Consider the following 17,975-nt stretch of genomic DNA (forward strand, 5'->3'; position numbering starts at 1 on the left):
AAGGTCAGGGGGAACTGGGGTGGTTTGTGCATCCACCTCAATCACCCATGACAGGCTGGAAATCCCTGCCTTGGAGACTGAAACCCAAGGTGCTTCCTGCCAAATTGTAAATTATTCTGTAGTGCTGATTGCTTTGGTGCTTAAGTGAATCCAAGGCAAAATGAGCAGAGAAAGTAAAAGGTGCCGTTCTTTGTGACATGGAGGAGTGTGATTTGCAAATGAATAAGTGTTGGGTTGTTTATCAGAAAGGGCTTTTATCTGAAATGGGCTGCTTGCTAAATTCATTAAAATGGATAACTAAGAGACAAAGCTGGGACTGAGAGAGAACTGGAACCTGGGGAGTTTCCTCAAAAGCAGCATTTTTTCTGCATGTAAACTCATTAAGTATCTTGTGCTGAGATTCTGGATACTGAAATCCAATTATCTCTATCAATGACACTCAAGACTTCAGGACCTGCAGAGCCACTTTCTCAGGAAATGGAGAATCACACATACAGAGTAAGAGCACAACTCAGAAAAACATCTGATGGTGCTTGAATTGTAAATGTGTGACCTGATACTCCCCTGAAATCGCTGGGCAGCACGAAAAACAATGTATCACTGCTCACTGCAACCTTATTGCAAAAATCTGGATCAAAGATGTGTAAATTTTTGGCAAATAGCACTGCCAGCCTTTTTACTCCTGAATGGAATGGGCAGAATTTTCTTCTCAGCCTCAGACCAGAAGTAACTGTTGAGTTGCCTGCTGTGTGACAGGACACAGGTTGGGCTCTTCTCCCCTTGCAGGCTGCAGGGTATGAAAACAGTGATGTTGTCCTTCATACCCTCCTGTCAGATCATTGCTTCTCTTAAGAAGAAAGAAAAATATTGCTTTATTTCCAAGCAGTCTAAACAATTGTAGGAAAGTCTCAATCTGATTTACTAAAAGGCTTTTACTACTAACACAGAAATAAAATAAACTATCTAAACGAACTAGAAAGGGATGTGCTTAAATGGAAACTTTAGACAAAAAATCTGTAGTGGAATGGAACAGTTTTGGTCTGCCAAGGTGAGAAGGGAGAACTAAACAGGTAACTGGTTTACAGAAATTAGGCAATGCTCCCCACTAAAAATAAAGCCCAGGGGAAATGAGTGGCAAGGAGTGAAAGGGGCAAGAGGAATTATCAAGTGATCATAGATTGGTCTTGGATTCTGTTCCTGTGGGTGAGCCACTTCTGTTCCCCATAAGTTAATTTCCAAGGTAAAGCACACAAAGTAGACATGTTGCTTTAAAAATTAAATAAGTGTTTTTCGAAATCAGATAAAACTGAACTTCTAAATTAATAGCAAAAAAATTTTTTAAGAATTTGAAGTTTCTGTTCCAAGAACAACTGAACTGAGTCTTTCCTTCCATCTTGCTCTCTCCTAGAGCTTTAGTCTCCTCCCAGCCTCTCTTCCAAAAGAGGTTTATAATTGTGGCTCTGTGCAAGTGGCTGTCTCTCTTGTTCACTGTGCATGTTAAGCTAGCTTATAACTTTGATTTGAAACCACATCAAATCCCTTTTTTATTTATTCACTGTTTTTCTTGGGATCAGTTCCATAAAACCCTTTCATGTACAGCATAATCACAGTTAAGTCTTGTCCAAGAAATTCCCTGGCTGCCACAGCAATTGGTTCAGAGCACTGAGAGCTGAAGTGCTTCAGCCCATATGAAACACACCTCTATTTTTAACACACAAAAAACATTGCTGAGGAAGTGAACACAAATACACTATCTGCCAAATCAAATCCTCAGTGAAGCCTTAACTATGAACAAAGAATTTTTATTAAGGCATCAAAATTGCAATCTCTTTTCTCAAAGAAGAATTTTGATTTAACTGTTTTGGAAACCTCTCTAAGGCAAATCACAAGAACAAATCCTGTTCTTGTAACATGACAGAAGGTCAACAGTGGCAGTATTTGTGAGCATGGTAAGAACCTCATCCCTGATACAGCATCTCCCAGTTTGTCAGTGCCTCCAAATATTATCAATAATCAGACATTTGCTTCACACTGAGCTGGTACAAAAACCAGAATTGCTGAATACATTGAATATTCTGAACCTACTGCATTTGACTCACTGAAAACTTCCACGTTCTTGAATTTAATGTTTTGTCACTCTGTAATTTATAAATAATGTGAAATGTGTAAGCCTTTAGGTACATAGCAGAGTCATTAAAACTGAGGGGGTTTTTTGGGTTTTGTTTCTTTTTTTGTGCCACCAGAACCTCCACAGAAAGTACAGAGCAAACTCCTACAATGTCACACAGTTTCCAGTGGACATCTCATTTGTCATGACAGCAAATGAAGATAAATCATTTCCAAATAACCTTTTGTTGGAGTCTCTGCTTGCTCTGATATTGTAATTCATGGTGCCTTTTCACCTGCATTGTAGGTAACACAGGTTGGGTAAAGCACAACTTCCTGCATGGAACAAGTAATAAATACTTACATAAGAAAAGCAACATAAAACCATTATAAACTGGTGATTATTGCCAAAACTGCTAAAAGGTTCAAGATGTTTTACATATAAAATAATTTCAATCATAATTTCAATCATAATTTCAATCATAATTTCAATGAAATATCAATCCTTCAGCTGGATAAACAGAATTGATTAATTCAGTGATTTGAGGAGTATCTTTAAAACACACTACAGTGTTATTCTACCTTGGAACTGACAGATAAAAGTAAATCCTTTAGAAAAATAAAATATAGTAAATGTTTTTTAAAACCTACTAACTCCATTTATTTTACACACCAGAACAGGAGAGAGCACTTACCTTTCTTCCCCCTGTGTTTAAGCGAAGAGGAGTTAGGAAGGGATCAAAAATCATATGGCTGGTTTCAATATTGACAGGTGACTGTCTTTTCCCAACAGAGCAAAGATTCCAAGCTGAGTTCACCAAACCCCAAAAGGAGGGCACTGCAAAATAGAAGAAAGTTCAAGTTTAAGAGAAGTCTGAAAGACTGGGGCAGTACATGGCCAGGTAATTAAACTTGTCAGATTGTCTGCACACATATGTTGAAACTGAAATCAGGAAAATTCATCTTGCATTTGAAATGTAAAACTTCATACAAGACCAAAACATATGGTTTCATACAATTTTGTATCAAGAAAAAAGGTGGGTTAGTTCTTTTCCTCTTAGATATAATCCCAGGTTCAATAATAAACAGCTCCTTTGCTGTTACAGAATATTTACTGAGCAATAGGAATGACTCACTAGTCCTTATGCTAACTTTGCATATATTCCATATGTCCTTGGACTGAAACTCTTCCATTCTACTCAACTTAAAAAAAAATAATTAAAATATTTAGAAAAATTAATTGAAACCCACAGAAATGCTGTAAGAGAAACACACACTGTGATACTGGACTGCTCTCTTGAGGTTCTGCCTATTTCTGTTCTATTCATCCAAATCCTTCTTCAGATAAAATTTTGATTTTAAAAAAAATCTTGTTGGGGAAGTCACACTCTGGCAGTGAGAAAAGGTAAGATCCTTCCCTGGGCATGCAATGGCCAAGGAGCCAGGAGGAACAAGGGGGAAACTCTGCTGTGGATAATCTGAGTTGCTTACTGCATTTCCTAACTGGAAAAAAAATGTGATGAAACTACAGAATGCTGTGTGTCAGAGAACTGCAGCTGAGGGTTGCATTGCATCTCATCTGCAATTTACAGACAAGATCAACCTTCTCCTTGGCTACTGAAAACATTTCTGTAAATGAGTGGAGTGCAATTACAACATACACAAAGGACACATTTAGATTTGTGTCTCCAACCTCGACCTTGTCAGAATTGTTCTGTACTTTTGAGTAGCAGCTGGAAATTTCACAGTCTTGTTGTGAGATGTTTTTGGCTCTATTTTTTTTTCCTTTTACATGTTGCTAACAGTTTTCATAGCCTTTAAGCCTCAAAGCATTCTCCTGATATCCAATCTGTGTGTGACAAAGCCTCCAAACCCAGACTGGGGAAGGTTGGGGGCCTTGGGCAGGAGCAAAAGTGCTTTGCCTGGTGAATGGAGCTATAAAAAGTTTTTTAGTTTTTTTGTTTTTGTTTTTACTGTGGATGCAGGACTTTGTATTGTGATTGTTTGCTCCTGATTGCAGTTTTTGGCTACTCTAGTGGGAGCTACATATAACTTTGGCAGGATTTGAACCTCACATTTACACTGAGCTTAACACATTGAGAGGATTTTCCTTGCAGGGGAGAAGGGTGGAAAATATCTTGTGAATAGTGTAGCCCTAGGACAAGAGTGATCTTGGCATTTTCCTTTTGTGATTTATACAACTCAGGTTTTTTTTTGCCTTCAAAGTTTGAGTGAAAGTAAGTGTACAACTGTGGTTGGGTTAATCTATATTTCATGCCACTTTTCTACAAAATTAGATGAACTTTCTGGGGAATTCTTATGTTACAGGAACCTAAGAATTAACCTAACCTCCTGTAGCCTAATCTCCCTGTAAGGGTCTGCAGGAGTGATGGAAAGTGTTTTGCAGTTGTTGCCTGCTCCAGTAGTTCAGGTATTATCTACAGATGTTAACTCTTATTGCAGAATATCTGAGAACTCAATTTTCAGTTGAAACTTTTTCGTTCTTGGTGCCAGTGTGTCTGTGCAGCCACAGGTGAATTCTCACAGCTATAATTGATGTGGTGCAGCCAGCAGAGCTTAGAGCTGCCTTGCATACAAATTTTATGTGACTGTGTGCTACTAATATCCTGAATTTGCTGGTGACTTATCTTTTTTTAACACCTGAGACAGATAATCAAATCAGCAACTCCTCTTAGGATACAGTGCATGAAAATCTCAGAGGATGGATGAGGGTGGAATGCTTCACAGCCATGTGAAAATGGGTGGAATTGCAGGTGCCCATATCAAATTGTGTCAGTAGACTTTTATTTCAGTAGCAAACCCTTTGTGCCACCACTCCAAAGAAGGTCAGATGGAAGGCCCTTACAATAAGTGAAGCTTTGTGTGATCTGAAAAATAAATTTGCAGTATGGTCTTAGAAGGTTTTTGGCTCTGTTTGCCCTCTCAGTCAATTCCCATTTCCACTGTGCAGTAAGAAGCCCAGAAAAGTTCACAGAATATACTAAACAATAGCACCAATGCTCTGAAATTGAATAAAATAAGTGTAGTGTAATTAAAATCAAGCCATCTTACAACTAGTTGTGCTTTTTCTGAAGAGAAATTGCACAGCAGCTCATTTCAGCTTTTGTAAGAGAGAAAATCCCTTTTATACAGAGGCCTAAAATAAATGTTTAGGTTAATTGAGAGACAGCGTGGTTTCCCTTGATTAATCCCACTCTTGTGTTATTTGTGTTATTTTAGAAATTAATTAATGAAACTGTAGAGCTGTAGAATCAAGAGGGAAAATATTACGTGGGGAATCTGTTGTTTCAATGGTTTCTAGTATAATTTAAAAAACATTCTGGTCAGAAATATTCCTGGAACTGGTAAAAAAACCAAGTCTTTAGCAAGTTTTTAAAATAAATAAAAAACTGAGACAGTAGTAAGTGCAATAAAACAGCAAAGCAAACATGTCAGCCCATTACCTTCAAGTTGATAGCAAAACAATTTATGATGCAACTGGGATTGACCCAGAAAAGCTGCACTGAAGAGAGCTGCTGGGAGGGGCTGTTTCCTGATGTTATTCCTGTTTCTGACAGGAAACTCTGCATTCTGTGCCTGTCACAGCAGCTGCACTCACCCCACTGATCAGAGTGATTCTGCCTCTGCTTCACCCAAGGTTAATTAACACTGACTTAGGACTGCACACCTAAGTTGACTAGAGGATGGGGATATCAAGCAATATTAATGTCTGATTGCATTTAATTAAAGTAATTAGTGCTGCTGCTAAGATGCACAAAGTGATCTAAAAGCATTCAGAACTGTAATAGAAAAATCTTAAGTAGGTTCATATAAGAAGCCAAGGCTTAAATTAAGCACAAGTAATGTGTTTAATTGTTTAGTCTGAAGAAATCAGGTGTATGAATGTAGGAAAACATATTAAAATATTCATAAATTTTTATTCCAGCTTAACTAGCAGAGAAGGTTCTACTTGGGCTTAAGTCATTAATGAAACATTATCTCCTTTCCCCCAATTATGTTGTACTTCCATAAAAATCTACTCATGTGTGGAACATGCTGCTTTTTTTGTGTGTGGACAAAATGCTCTGAAGCATTTTTAGACAGTTCCTGTGCTGTACATGAGCTATTGTGACTCTCTAGTTTGCATGCAGGTCAAAAATATCATTTAACAAGGTGCTCCAGCTCCTGGTTATTGTGCCCAAAGCCTGAATATAGCAATTGTGTCATCTCTGCTTCCTCTATAAATCCCCCTAAACTTGCACTGCTTGGGAGCTGAGTTGTTGCAAACATATTACACAGACATCAGATCATAAGTTTGTGTCTGATCAATGCCTTCAACCTTCTCCTAACAGAAAATTCAGAGTTTATATCATCCGTATGCTGGCACACTATGGCCAACAGATTTGTGTGTGTGTGTTATATGGTGAGGTGGATTACTTGTATTTTATACCTGTGCAGGAATCTCTGACATCTTTATTTAGTCTGTATCATATTGCAGCTGCTCTCTTTTCAATTTACTGGGAACAATTTATATTGAGATAGATGACGACGCTCCAGTATCAGCAGGATACAAAAGGATGAGGGATTCTGATGGCTCTTACCAAACCTATGCATAACAGCAGTGAAATAAAAGCAGCTACAACAATAAAGCAAGGACTCAGAGCTATTCTGGTGATGAGTACCACAGATTTGCTGGAATAAATACGAGCCTCTCCTCTCCAGAGGAAAGCAGTGAGGGAATGGTGTCCCAGAAGAATGTCCTTCCACAGGGACAGCAAACTGGCAGATAAGCAGAATGGTATTGCCTGCAGGGAACAGTTTAATTTCTGCTGAGAGGAGCCAACAGTTTTCCCATGATGGCAATAGGGGTGTACTGTGGTAACATCTGAATTGCCTGATCATAATAAAACATGCTGGACTCAAAGAGTCCTGGAAGGGCTGTGGGCAGGTATCAGGTGGGAAATGACTGGGTCTGAGCAAGGCAAAGACTCTGCTTTTGCAGCATTATAGAAGCAACACTTTTTGCATCCAAAAAATATGTAGATTTGTTGCTTGGGGCCATGGTTTAGTTGTGGATCTGGTGTGTTGGGTTAAGGGTTGTACAAAGGTCTTTTCCAACCTTAGTCATTCCATGATTGTGTAATGGTATTCCACTACACTGAATTCAGATCTCTGCAGGAATGAAAAGCTTGGTGTAGTTGATTTTTGTGTAACCCACTGAAGAACTAGAGAGAAATGAAGAATCTTATTTAAATGGGCACCAGAATTAAGGTGTTCTGGGTTGTTCTGGGCCTTTGTTTAAATCAGGGAAAAAAGCCAGAAAACTTCAAAAATACAAGAAATAAATTGGGTGGCTGGAAGTAAGGAAGCATTTTCAAAAAATGCTGTCCAAATAAGAAAAATGGGAAAAGTGATATACTCTGACCAGTTAGATATAAAACTAAAATAAGACATGCCAGAAGAAGATATCAAAGAACAATTTCCTAAGGTCTTAAAAGCCACTGGTAACTTTTTTAAGAGTATGAGAAGCAAGGACACTGGCTGAGTGTGCAGGACCAGCTGGTGATCAGGCTGTAAGAGCAGCACAGGCACCATTATGTGGCACTAAAGCTGTAGGAGTTCTGTTCCTTACTGCTCACAAAAAGGTGCCAAGGGATGTTCCCACACAGGAGCTTCTTTATGGGGAATGAATCTGAGAAACTGCCTCAGAATCAAGCATCAGAAAAGTGACTTTCAGTATAAACAGATAAAATGAACAAACTCATTCAGGTCAGACAGAACTCTAGGATGAATACCACAGTGATGTGAGCTGCCAAAATCTGCACCAGGCTTGGAGAGACAGAAAGTGGCAAATGTGATCCAATTTTTATGGTGTGTATTTTTATAGATGCTTGTTTTTCTCAAGGTATCTGCCACTGATCCTTGTCAATGACACGAGGTGGAGTCTAGGAAGAAATTCAGGCTATTTCTGTTTTACTGCACCAAGCCTGTAAATTCCTCTTTGAAGTTTGCTCAACTTCCAAGAGCACAGATTCTCTGTATTTAACTTTCTCCAGCATTCATGAATTTAAATGAAAGGTGTCAACTTATCCATGCAGCACATCTTTGTTTATATTTTTAGGCCTTAGCACTGGCCCTGGCAATGGCATAAAACACCATCAGATTGTATTTGTGCAGCAATTATTCTTGCCCTGTGTAATTACTGGTCCCTCAGATAAAATCTCAAGCTACTTTATTGAGGCTGGGAATTGGAACCACAGAGAGAATCAGTAATCTACATACATCAATAAAGCAGTCCATTAATTATTTCCACCTACTCAGCTTGAAGAAAATTATCATACTAATGCCTCTGGATAACCACATGACCTGCTCTGCCTCTACATAAAAGCCAAAGGTAAAGTCAAAAAGATAAATCAGGGACACCAAGAAAATGACAGAGTATAGAATGGCATTCATCTCAGTAATTGGTCACAGAAATCTCCAGGCTGCAGTAATATTAGACAGTATCACAATCTGAGATCTGAAAGTATTCTGATTTCTTTTTAAGCAGGAAAGCATTGAAATACATCCTCCAGAGTAAGACAGCACTGCCATTATTCAAGAGATAGTAAACAAATTAAATTTTTTCATCAATAAATCTTGAAATATATATAAAAAAAAAGATTTTTAAAGAACTCCAGAAGCATCATATTACATACTGCTAATTCCATACTTGTAGTTCCATACTGGTCTGTTCAAATGTCATCTTCCCTTTGTATGAAGGATTGTCAATGACAAAAAATCTCAACCACTGCACTTGTTAAATGAGAGATAACAGAAAACAGGAAGGGGAAAATGCAGATTTAAGATTCTGGAAAGATACTGTTGTTTAAAAAGTGGCAATTTTCTGCTATGCCTTTAATAAAGGCATCATGCAATACCCTCTCCAATTTACCATTTAATTTATAGCTGCTTATTTATGCCTAATTAAACATTTTCTTAAATCAAGAGTATTACCTGGAAAAAGTAATTACCAATCAAAATTAGTGACCTCTGTCCCTGCAAAGCTTTTGCTTATTTTTATCTACACATTTGGGATACAAGTGTAGAACACAGTAATGCTCCTTTCATTACAGTGATTAAACTAGACTAATTCACTTTGATAAATAATGCTAATCTTGGGGTAAAGAGTAGTTATACAACAGCATGTAATTACCTGTTTCTCTGCCACCCTGTGGTGAGTTCCTACATACTGAAGCTATACAATCAAACACTAATACTTCTGAAAAATACAGGTCAGCTGCTCATAATGGTGTTTACAGATGCTTTTCATATTGATTTTCTCTTTTGATTACTTAGATGGCAGGAGTAGGAAGGGGCACCTACAGGGAGAGGTATATCCAGGTCCAAAACTAAGCAGATATCAATCTCTTAGGGTCAGGGTTGCTTTTTCTGGAAAGAGAATGTGTTTCTCTCTCATTCTAGCCCAAAAGATACTATAGTTTTGGGGATAATGTTTTTTTTCATGTAATATGAGTGAAGGTCCTGTTGCTGAAAGACTTAGCACACTGGCAGAAATATAGAAATGAAAACAGATCAAAAAACAGTTTGGTTTAAAGGTTAAAAAGCAACTGGGATGTTTAGTGGAGCTGGCACAGATTGTTCATTAAAGGGTCAGTCTTGGGTAAGGGAAATCCTTCTTGGCAAGAAACTAAAAATGAGAAAGGGGAGTGTTGCATTTGGGCTATAGGAGAGGGGGGAAAAGGATGATGCAGATAGTTCCTCATGTAATGGAAAAGCAAAAGAGAGAGAGAGCTTCATTTAAAGAAACACTACAGTTTATGTAGGGTAGTATGTACAAAACAGAATAGAAAAGACTCATTGGTCCAAGAAGGCAACGCCTCTTTGAAATCATGCTTTGTGCAAAATATCAGACACTCACACAGCTCTCCTGCACCCTGCAGGTGCATTAATCATTGTTATAATTTCTTGTCCTTGAGCAGCCTGAGAAACCCAAGGCTTCACTGAAAGGGTCCAACAGATTTCCCTTGAACCAGGCACAACTGGGAGCATTTGCCTGGCACTCACTGTAATTTTGAGGGTGGAAAAGGGGGAGAGTTCAGCCTGGGGTTGAAATGTAGACTGAAAGGGAAAAAGATGAAATGCAAAAAAAAAAAAAAAAAAAAAAAGCAGTGATGGTCATTCTGGACTTGAAATGGGACTTTGCATTAAAATGCAGGAAGCCCAGATTTTGAGCTATCCTGTGATCTCTAATCTTTCCTCTTCATGTTCTTCATCTCTGGGTTTTTTGTGGCTCATGCTGTAGAACTGGGGACTGTGGCTGTGCTTTTGAAATGAGTGACTGTTCTGAGACAGGATGAGTGAGATATAAGACTTTAAAGAAGATCCAGAGGAAAGGTGAAGAAAGACTCAAAGAGATGAAATTGAATAGTAAAAGTTGTTCAGAGAAAAGTAATTTGGAACTTATTGTTTTAAGGGAAAAGACTGCTTATCCAGCAGATACCTTGAGCTCTATTCTGTACATTCAGCTTTATTTTAATGTCTTTGGGATACTATCGATCCTTCTGCTGAAAAACAGAAATTAAAGTAGGAACATAAAAATGCAACAAAAGACAGCATATTTATTCTATCAAAAGTGCATTTCAGGGTATCCCAGTGCCACACAGTATACTGTTACTAAAACAAATAGAACTCTCAGGTATTAAGTTGGAATGTAACTATTTATTACCAAATCCAGTGCATGCTTGCTGGTGCATCCTTTATTAGATGGGTTTAGTGAGCAGCTCACTGTGGAAGTGCAGGGCACGAGGGGATTCAGTCTGGAGAAGGCAGGTGTGAGGGGCAGGTGTAAGGAGCACTCAGGAGGAGTTAACCTGTCCCATTCTCCAAGGCATTTTTTGTGTGTGATAACAACCCCTTGAGAATTACTCGTAGCTCTGTTTTGGCTTCCCACAAGATTCCTGCAGTTAATGACAGCAGGGAGGCAGAAATGTCCAACCTCTGCTGACTTGCAAAGACAAGTGAGGAGCCAGCACAGAGTTCAGCACTGAGTGCTGCAGTTTGTATCTGTAATGACAGTTCAAGACAGGAACAGTGATGTTCTCTGCTCTGGTGTTTTCTGGAGGAATCAGATTTCTCTGACCCCATCTCACAGGGCTCTGGATCTGCCTGGGGATGCTGCTTCTGCTGTGAGATTGCCAAAACTCTCTAACTCTGATTATTCTTGGAAGGCCAGAAGTCAGCACAGCTGACTTGATGCACTTACTCACAGGCTGTAAAATATGTTGTCTGGGCAATCTTGATCTCTTAGAAGTCAGACCTGGTGCTGCCAAGTCAACACAACTCTAAACAGAGCCATTACTACAAAATATTTTGGAATGGAAAGAAACCTTGGCTTCCCCTCAGCGCTACATCCAACTGTTCAGGTAATTGCTGGGTAGTGATTGATCTTTCTCTGAATGATCCAGTTTTCTTTCTGTGGTGAAGACTCTGAAAATCTGATATTTCTTACTGGGGCAGAATCCAGTGTCTCCTTCCCTGACAACCTGTTGTACAACAGCATGTGGCACCCAGCCCCTGAAGACAGACTGCAACAACCAGCACAATCCTTATCTAGGAAAACTTCCATGCTCATGGAGAATCCAGATCCCCTGTACCCAGAAATTCATTTGAAATACTTTTCTGTGTTTCTCTGTGTGCAACAGGCAGAAGCACAAAAGGCTTTGTGGTCCCTCTCACTTGGGCTGGATGTGTTTTTATGGGAGTCCCAGTAACTAAGGAGCCTCTAGGGAAGTCACTTCTGTTCTCTCTTCTTCTAGACCCCAGCAGCTCACATGGGATGAGCACCAATTGCTTCCAAGGGAGATGTGTCACAGCTAATGGATGTTGCTTTTTTGGCAGCCAGATTCAATATAAGATAGTGCCTTGGAGGCTTTATTACTTGTGACCTTCACCCAGAACTGAATACATCTTATTTTGTGAATATAGAATTTGATGGTCTTTCCAGCAGAACAAGAATAAAATCACCCCTGCCTTATGAAAAGAGGTCTAGGAAGAAAAGTGTTAAATGGTTACACTGAGATTGATTAAAAAATTTATAACTATGCACATGGAAAAGACTGCAAAGATGTCAAGGATTACCTTATGGACCCAAGCTTCCAAATCAACTCTGAAATTTATTATGAATATCAAATACACCAGGTAATAAAAAAATTGCCTAGAGGCAAAATCTGTAGCTTCGTAACCACTGAAAATATAAATTTCAGTTGACCTCTGTGTCACAGGCTAATATTTTTAGAAATCAATGCACAGAATAATCCTGAAAACAGAACTAACTGGATTAGTTCATGGTAATTCCTTAGACATTGGAACTACTAACTGTTCCTACATAATTTTTTATTGAGAAAAAAAAAAAATCTGACTTAAGTTTCTGCTTGATTTTTAGGTTTAATTTGAATTAGCTGCATAAACCTACATTTCTCTGCACCTGCCAAAGGGCTGTTCAGAACTGGCCCCACAACTGACCAGAACCTCCCATCAGTGCAGCAGTCTGATTTTAACACAAGCAAAACATAAACTGCTCATTTTTAAACAAAAATTGTAATAACTGACCTGAATACATTTACTGTTAGTTGACATGACTGCAGTTTGTGCTCTCAGTGAGAACAGAGACTCTTATTCATGGCCACAGTTTTTTTCTCTAAGAGCCTTGTGTGTTTCAGGTATCTGGCAATGTGATTTATTTTTATTATTTATATATTTTTAATAGAAGTAACATCCAGAAAGCTTTGGAAGTACAGATTAGCTCTATTTAGAGTTCTTACTTTAAACTTCTAACACAAAGTTACCAAAGTCAGTATCATAAATCCCATTAAAATTGCCATATGCAAATTCATTACAGGTGCTTACTATTAGAAGTTTTTTCAGTATGATCTGTCCAAAGCAAAGGGAACATCTTGTAAATAAAATTGTGTTTTTCTGGTTTATTTAGCCAAGTTTCATCACTGCCCCAGGCAGAGAGGAAATTGAATGAATTTTTGAGATTTTGGAGACAAAGAGAACTTTTTCTTTTAAGAAAGGCTTTCCATCTTAATCTCTGACAATACATAACTTTTTGATCTGAAAGGTATTTTAAGAAGTTCCTACTCAGTTTCAAACAGCTGTAGAGATGTTGCTGAATTAGAAATAAATCCCTCTTGGCCTCAAGTCATCTTAGCAGAAGAGCAGCAGGAGTTTAGCAGCTACAAACTACATGTAGTGACTAAACAGCTTTTCTTCTTCAGCAGAAAAGAATGACTATGTTATGATGAAAATGCAACGTGCTTATGTCAGAACAGTAGAAAGTTGAATGTGAATCACAAAACCTTAGCAAAACAAATGCTCTCATGGCTGGCATCAGCTGCACTATTTTCCTGAAGTTTGGACTGTGCTACCCAAAGTTTCCTTGGCAATTTAACTTTTGTGCAAGAGGAACAGGGCATAGCCTGTGTGTCTCAGGCAGGCAATTGTCACTGGAGGCTTCCCCTCCATCAACAGTGATGCCTTTCCTCTGTTCTGCACTGTTTGCTGTTGTCAGCTGCACTACCAGATGTGTCTATTATGCTGCTAAAGAAACCAGCAGAGCAATAGAATGACAATTCCTGCACTTACAACCAGCCTGCTACAAGAGGAGTATCACTTCAGTTTCTGTAGCATTAACTGTGGCCAATTTAATAGAAAAAATGGTCTTTATACATAATTTCTCAGGACCTGGCCCAGTGATTTGCTCATCAGTCTTATGATGTGAAATAATACTTTTTTGCTGTATTTGCATGTGAGTTATTTCAGAAACTTCACAAGTGGTGCTCTTGTTACACCACTGATTTGCTGTGATTGTGATTTCTAGTAATAATCACTCCTTTGAAACCTTCAGCATCACCACACCATAAATTTGAAAATCTTAACAGCTTTAAAAGGAAACAATACAATTTTAGTGCTTACAGTTAAGTGCTTCCCTGAACCACAGATACATTCTGAATACACAGCACTTGCCAAAAGATACTAAATAAGCTGACCACATCTTATTTCAAATTTATGCCTGATATCTCTTACAATCCCTGAAATTCCCCCTTTAACTTCCACACATTTAATGCATGTTCTGGTTTTACAGTGTAGCATATAATAAAATCAAAGCAGGAACAACCTTTTAAACAGAGGGGATAATTCCAGGGACTGAGGAAAAAATGTTTTTATTCACACAATTGACTTGGCCTGTTTTTTACTTTTTCAAAAAATACCCTCCCAATCTGCAAGAAATAAAACCCCATAAACTGTAACTTCTGGGAAATTTCTTCTCTGATACCATCTGAGGTTCTGCTGGTGGAAGGATTTTTGCACTGCATTTTAAATCAAAAGTTCTTTTGAGATGTTGTCAGGGTAGAGCAGTTCAGATGGACTGACTAATGCTCCAGTCCCCAGCACTCATCACAGACTTGCCTGGGCATCTCCACACATCAGGAAGCCTCCAGTTCCAGAAATTTCTTTGAAAAAGTAGGAAGCACAGTTTTTACAGCCTAGCAAGGTTTCTTTAAGTCTCTCTTTCCCTGAGGTAACACTTCTTATAACTCCTTAAAAGTCTGAAAACACTCTGTAACTCATTAAGCAGATGAGCCTCATTTTCTGCACTCAAAACAAACAGATCAACTTCCAAGGCAACCATCAAAACCCTGCTCTCCATCAAAGCAGGTGTTAACAGTATTAAAAACCCTGCATTGCTTCAGAGGCAGCTCTTGTGACTGATCCATTTTTACCCACCTGCTCAATTTCTGCTAAATCATGGGTGGTCCCTCTCCAAGCAGGAGAAGGGGCTTCTCCTCAAATCTTTTGCAAGAAATTTTGTTCACCCTCAGGTAGAATCACCTGGATGGTAAATCCCTGAAAATCTGCTTGAGTACTACAAATCCTGTGGACATCCAGGCAATAAGAAAATCACCTAATGAAGACTCCCAAACTTAGGAGAAGATAATTGTCATGGCCCACCAGATGCCTGTCACAGAGTGCTTTTAGGTAACAGTTAAAGTTTAGGATGATTACTGCAACTTGCTAGCATGAATACCAAACCCTCCTTAATTTGAGATATGCAGCATATTTTTATTTGGTTTGTTTTTAAGCTGAGTATTCTGTATTGAACTTATTTTTGTTGTCTGAGGTGCAAGAAAATTTGATTACAGCAAAACATCTATTAGATGAGTTTTGGTGCATTACCTTGGTGTCACATGAGTGCAGAGAGCTTGTCTTGCTCTATCTGCTCTCATATTTCCATATTTATCTCTTTCCTAATTCAGCTGTGTGAAGCAGTATCAGACAGGATGCTCCATGGTTCACATTTAATAACTCATAAATTAAAAATCCCTTGCAATATTGAAGAGTAGAAACTCAGAAATATATTTAGCTTCTTGATCTGCACACACACATCCTCATATTTTGTCATGAATGAGGTTTAATTAAATGCGTGGAAACTCCTGAGTTTATCAGAAGTTTTCTAATTCTTCCTTTTTTCTAGTTCTTGTTATCCCTTGTACATTAGCATTTCTAAATTGTATAGAAGTTTTATAAAATTTTGCATTAGAAAACAAATTCCTGAAATTGGCAGTTCTGGCCACTGACTATACAGGACCACGTGGCAGTGGGCACAATAAATAGGTTTAAAACTAAGTAAGCTTCTTTCCACTCTTAAATAAGATGTTACCCATATTTTGGATTTAGACTCAACCTTAAACAAGATGTAACTTTAAGGCAGCTTCCCTGAAATTCTGCTATGAGATAAAAGCACCTTAGAGCCAAACACCTACCACAGCTTTTAAGATAGGAAAATATGCCAGGCTTTCACAAGCCAATTTTTAATTAACCATTTTACCATTTGCCTTGACTTTTCCAGAAGGAAAATAAATTGTCATTTCTAGTTCTTCTGTTTCAAATCCTGAATCTGGGCATCTCTGAAGGGTGATGATCCCCTCTTAGATGCTGACAGAACACATCATTTTCATCTGCTTGTTCTTCACAGTGCTCATCCTGCATGTTAACACCAACACTGGCTTGTCCTTTTAGCACTAACATGCAAACCTGTCACTTTTTCACACGAAGATACATTTGCTCTTTTCAAAACACCTTCAAGCTGACTACTAATTCTCCAGTCCTTGACTTCATAGGCAGTATAAGATTTTAAATGGTAATTGAGTCATCTTTTGATGGGCTGAGAGGGAGAGCAGAGTCTGATGCTGCCAGCAGCGTGCTGTTTGCTCAGCAGTAAAGTTTATGGAGTACTGCTTTATTCAGACAAATCATTAGGCTCAGTACAGGTGGTAGCTGGATGACACATAGCCATGATGTACAGAAAATCCATACCCATTATCTGGCACCATCCTCTCACCATGAGAGATGTGAATTTGCCTTTGGAGAGCTGGCCCACAGTGACATTCAGCACGGAGCCTCTCCTCATGTGCAGGGCAGAAAGCTCACAAGCAGAAAAGGTTGGCAGGAGCATCTATTAATTCTTTTTGCTATTAAAACTTCAGGCTTTTTTTTTTTTTTTCTTGACAATTCTAGCAGGACTACACATGGGGAACAAAACAGTTTTCTAATGTCCCCTACCTGCAAGCACCATATTTTCTTTTGCTACAGTGAATTGCATGAGCTCCTTCCTCTGTTGTTTTTAAACTGAGTCTGTCCAGATCATTCATAAGTCAATAGTGCTGTATTTGCTGCCAGGTTTTTATCTCATTGACAAATGCAGCCACTGCACAGGAACATCCTGGTGCAGCCCATTCTTAACCAGCTCTGCTGTTTCCATTTTGCAACACTCCTTGTGCCAACACTTTCACATCATGGGCTGTCTGCTGATTTTTTGGATCATTTTTTCAAATTTTCAATGTCACCAAAATTGCCTGAAACTTAGAAACTGATTTAGAAAGTGGTTCTCCTTCTTCTGTTAAAAGGCTGAAAGCCTGAGTGCCTCTTTATTAGTCTAAACCAGATTTTGGGTAGACACTACTTCTCCCTTTAGATAATCTTTATATCTTCTATTTTAAATACAACTCAAAAGGATAAAGTAGGATTTCAACTTCATCAGCAGATTCAAACTATTTCTCTAGTGTGGACATAGCTCATTTTATGCTCCTTTAAGAGAGAAACTTTTACCACCTGCAAGGCATTTGCACAGAGCTGAACCCCTGAAAATCTGTGACTGTTATACAGGTTCTGATTAGGACATGGGGTCAGGAAATATGTGTCAATTCAGCATTTCATTTGCTGTTGATAACACTCTTATAAAAACATGGTAAAGGATAAATACTGACTGCAAGGAACAGGTTCTGAACTGGTGAGGCTCTAGTTAAATTAATGGAGTTATGCTGACTTTATTTAAAGAGTTGAGGGTTTGATTCTCCATTGTTTTCCGTTTTAAAAATATGGCCAACTTAGCCCTAACCTCTAATATTTTTTGGATGAATTGCTAAATCCTCAAATGGCACTACTTGCTGAACATACAGCATAAATAGCATTTCTCCTTATGTAGTTCTTGACTGACCCAGTTTCTCTGTTCTTCTGAGAAATTCTGGCTGCTGTCTCTTGCTTTCATGTATTGTGCTGCATTCTCTAATCCTCACTTGTCCTCAAGAGACTTGATGCCAAGTACAGGGCTACAGGTCCCAAAAGAATGGCACCACTTCCAATTCAGCCTCCACTGGTTTCACCTCGTGGATTGAGGGACTGGATGGTTGGCACCTTTGATTTCCTTGGGTTTCCCATGCTCTAGGTGACAGGAATAATATCAAAGAGCCAAGGTAAAAGGGACAATCTATTCAGGTGGAATACAGTCAAGTGTGATTTGCACA

General features: G+C 38.6%; 1 protein-coding gene across 2 annotated transcripts in view; it reads right to left on the reverse strand.

Moving 5' to 3' along the window:
• Positions 1-17,975, reverse strand: part of CA10 (carbonic anhydrase 10) — a 165,996-nt gene that overhangs the window by 94,982 nt on the left and 53,039 nt on the right. For both annotated transcript variants that reach the window (XM_079323761.1, XM_079323762.1), the window contains exon 4: positions 2,802-2,944. In XM_079323761.1, the coding sequence (XP_079179887.1) occupies positions 2,802-2,944 (143 nt within the window). The remainder of the gene's footprint in view (positions 1-2,801; positions 2,945-17,975) is intronic.

The sequence above is a fragment of the Erithacus rubecula genome (assembly GCF_903797595.1).
Source record: "Erithacus rubecula genome assembly, chromosome: 20".
In the NCBI taxonomy this organism is placed as follows: domain Eukaryota; kingdom Metazoa; phylum Chordata; class Aves; order Passeriformes; family Muscicapidae; genus Erithacus; species Erithacus rubecula.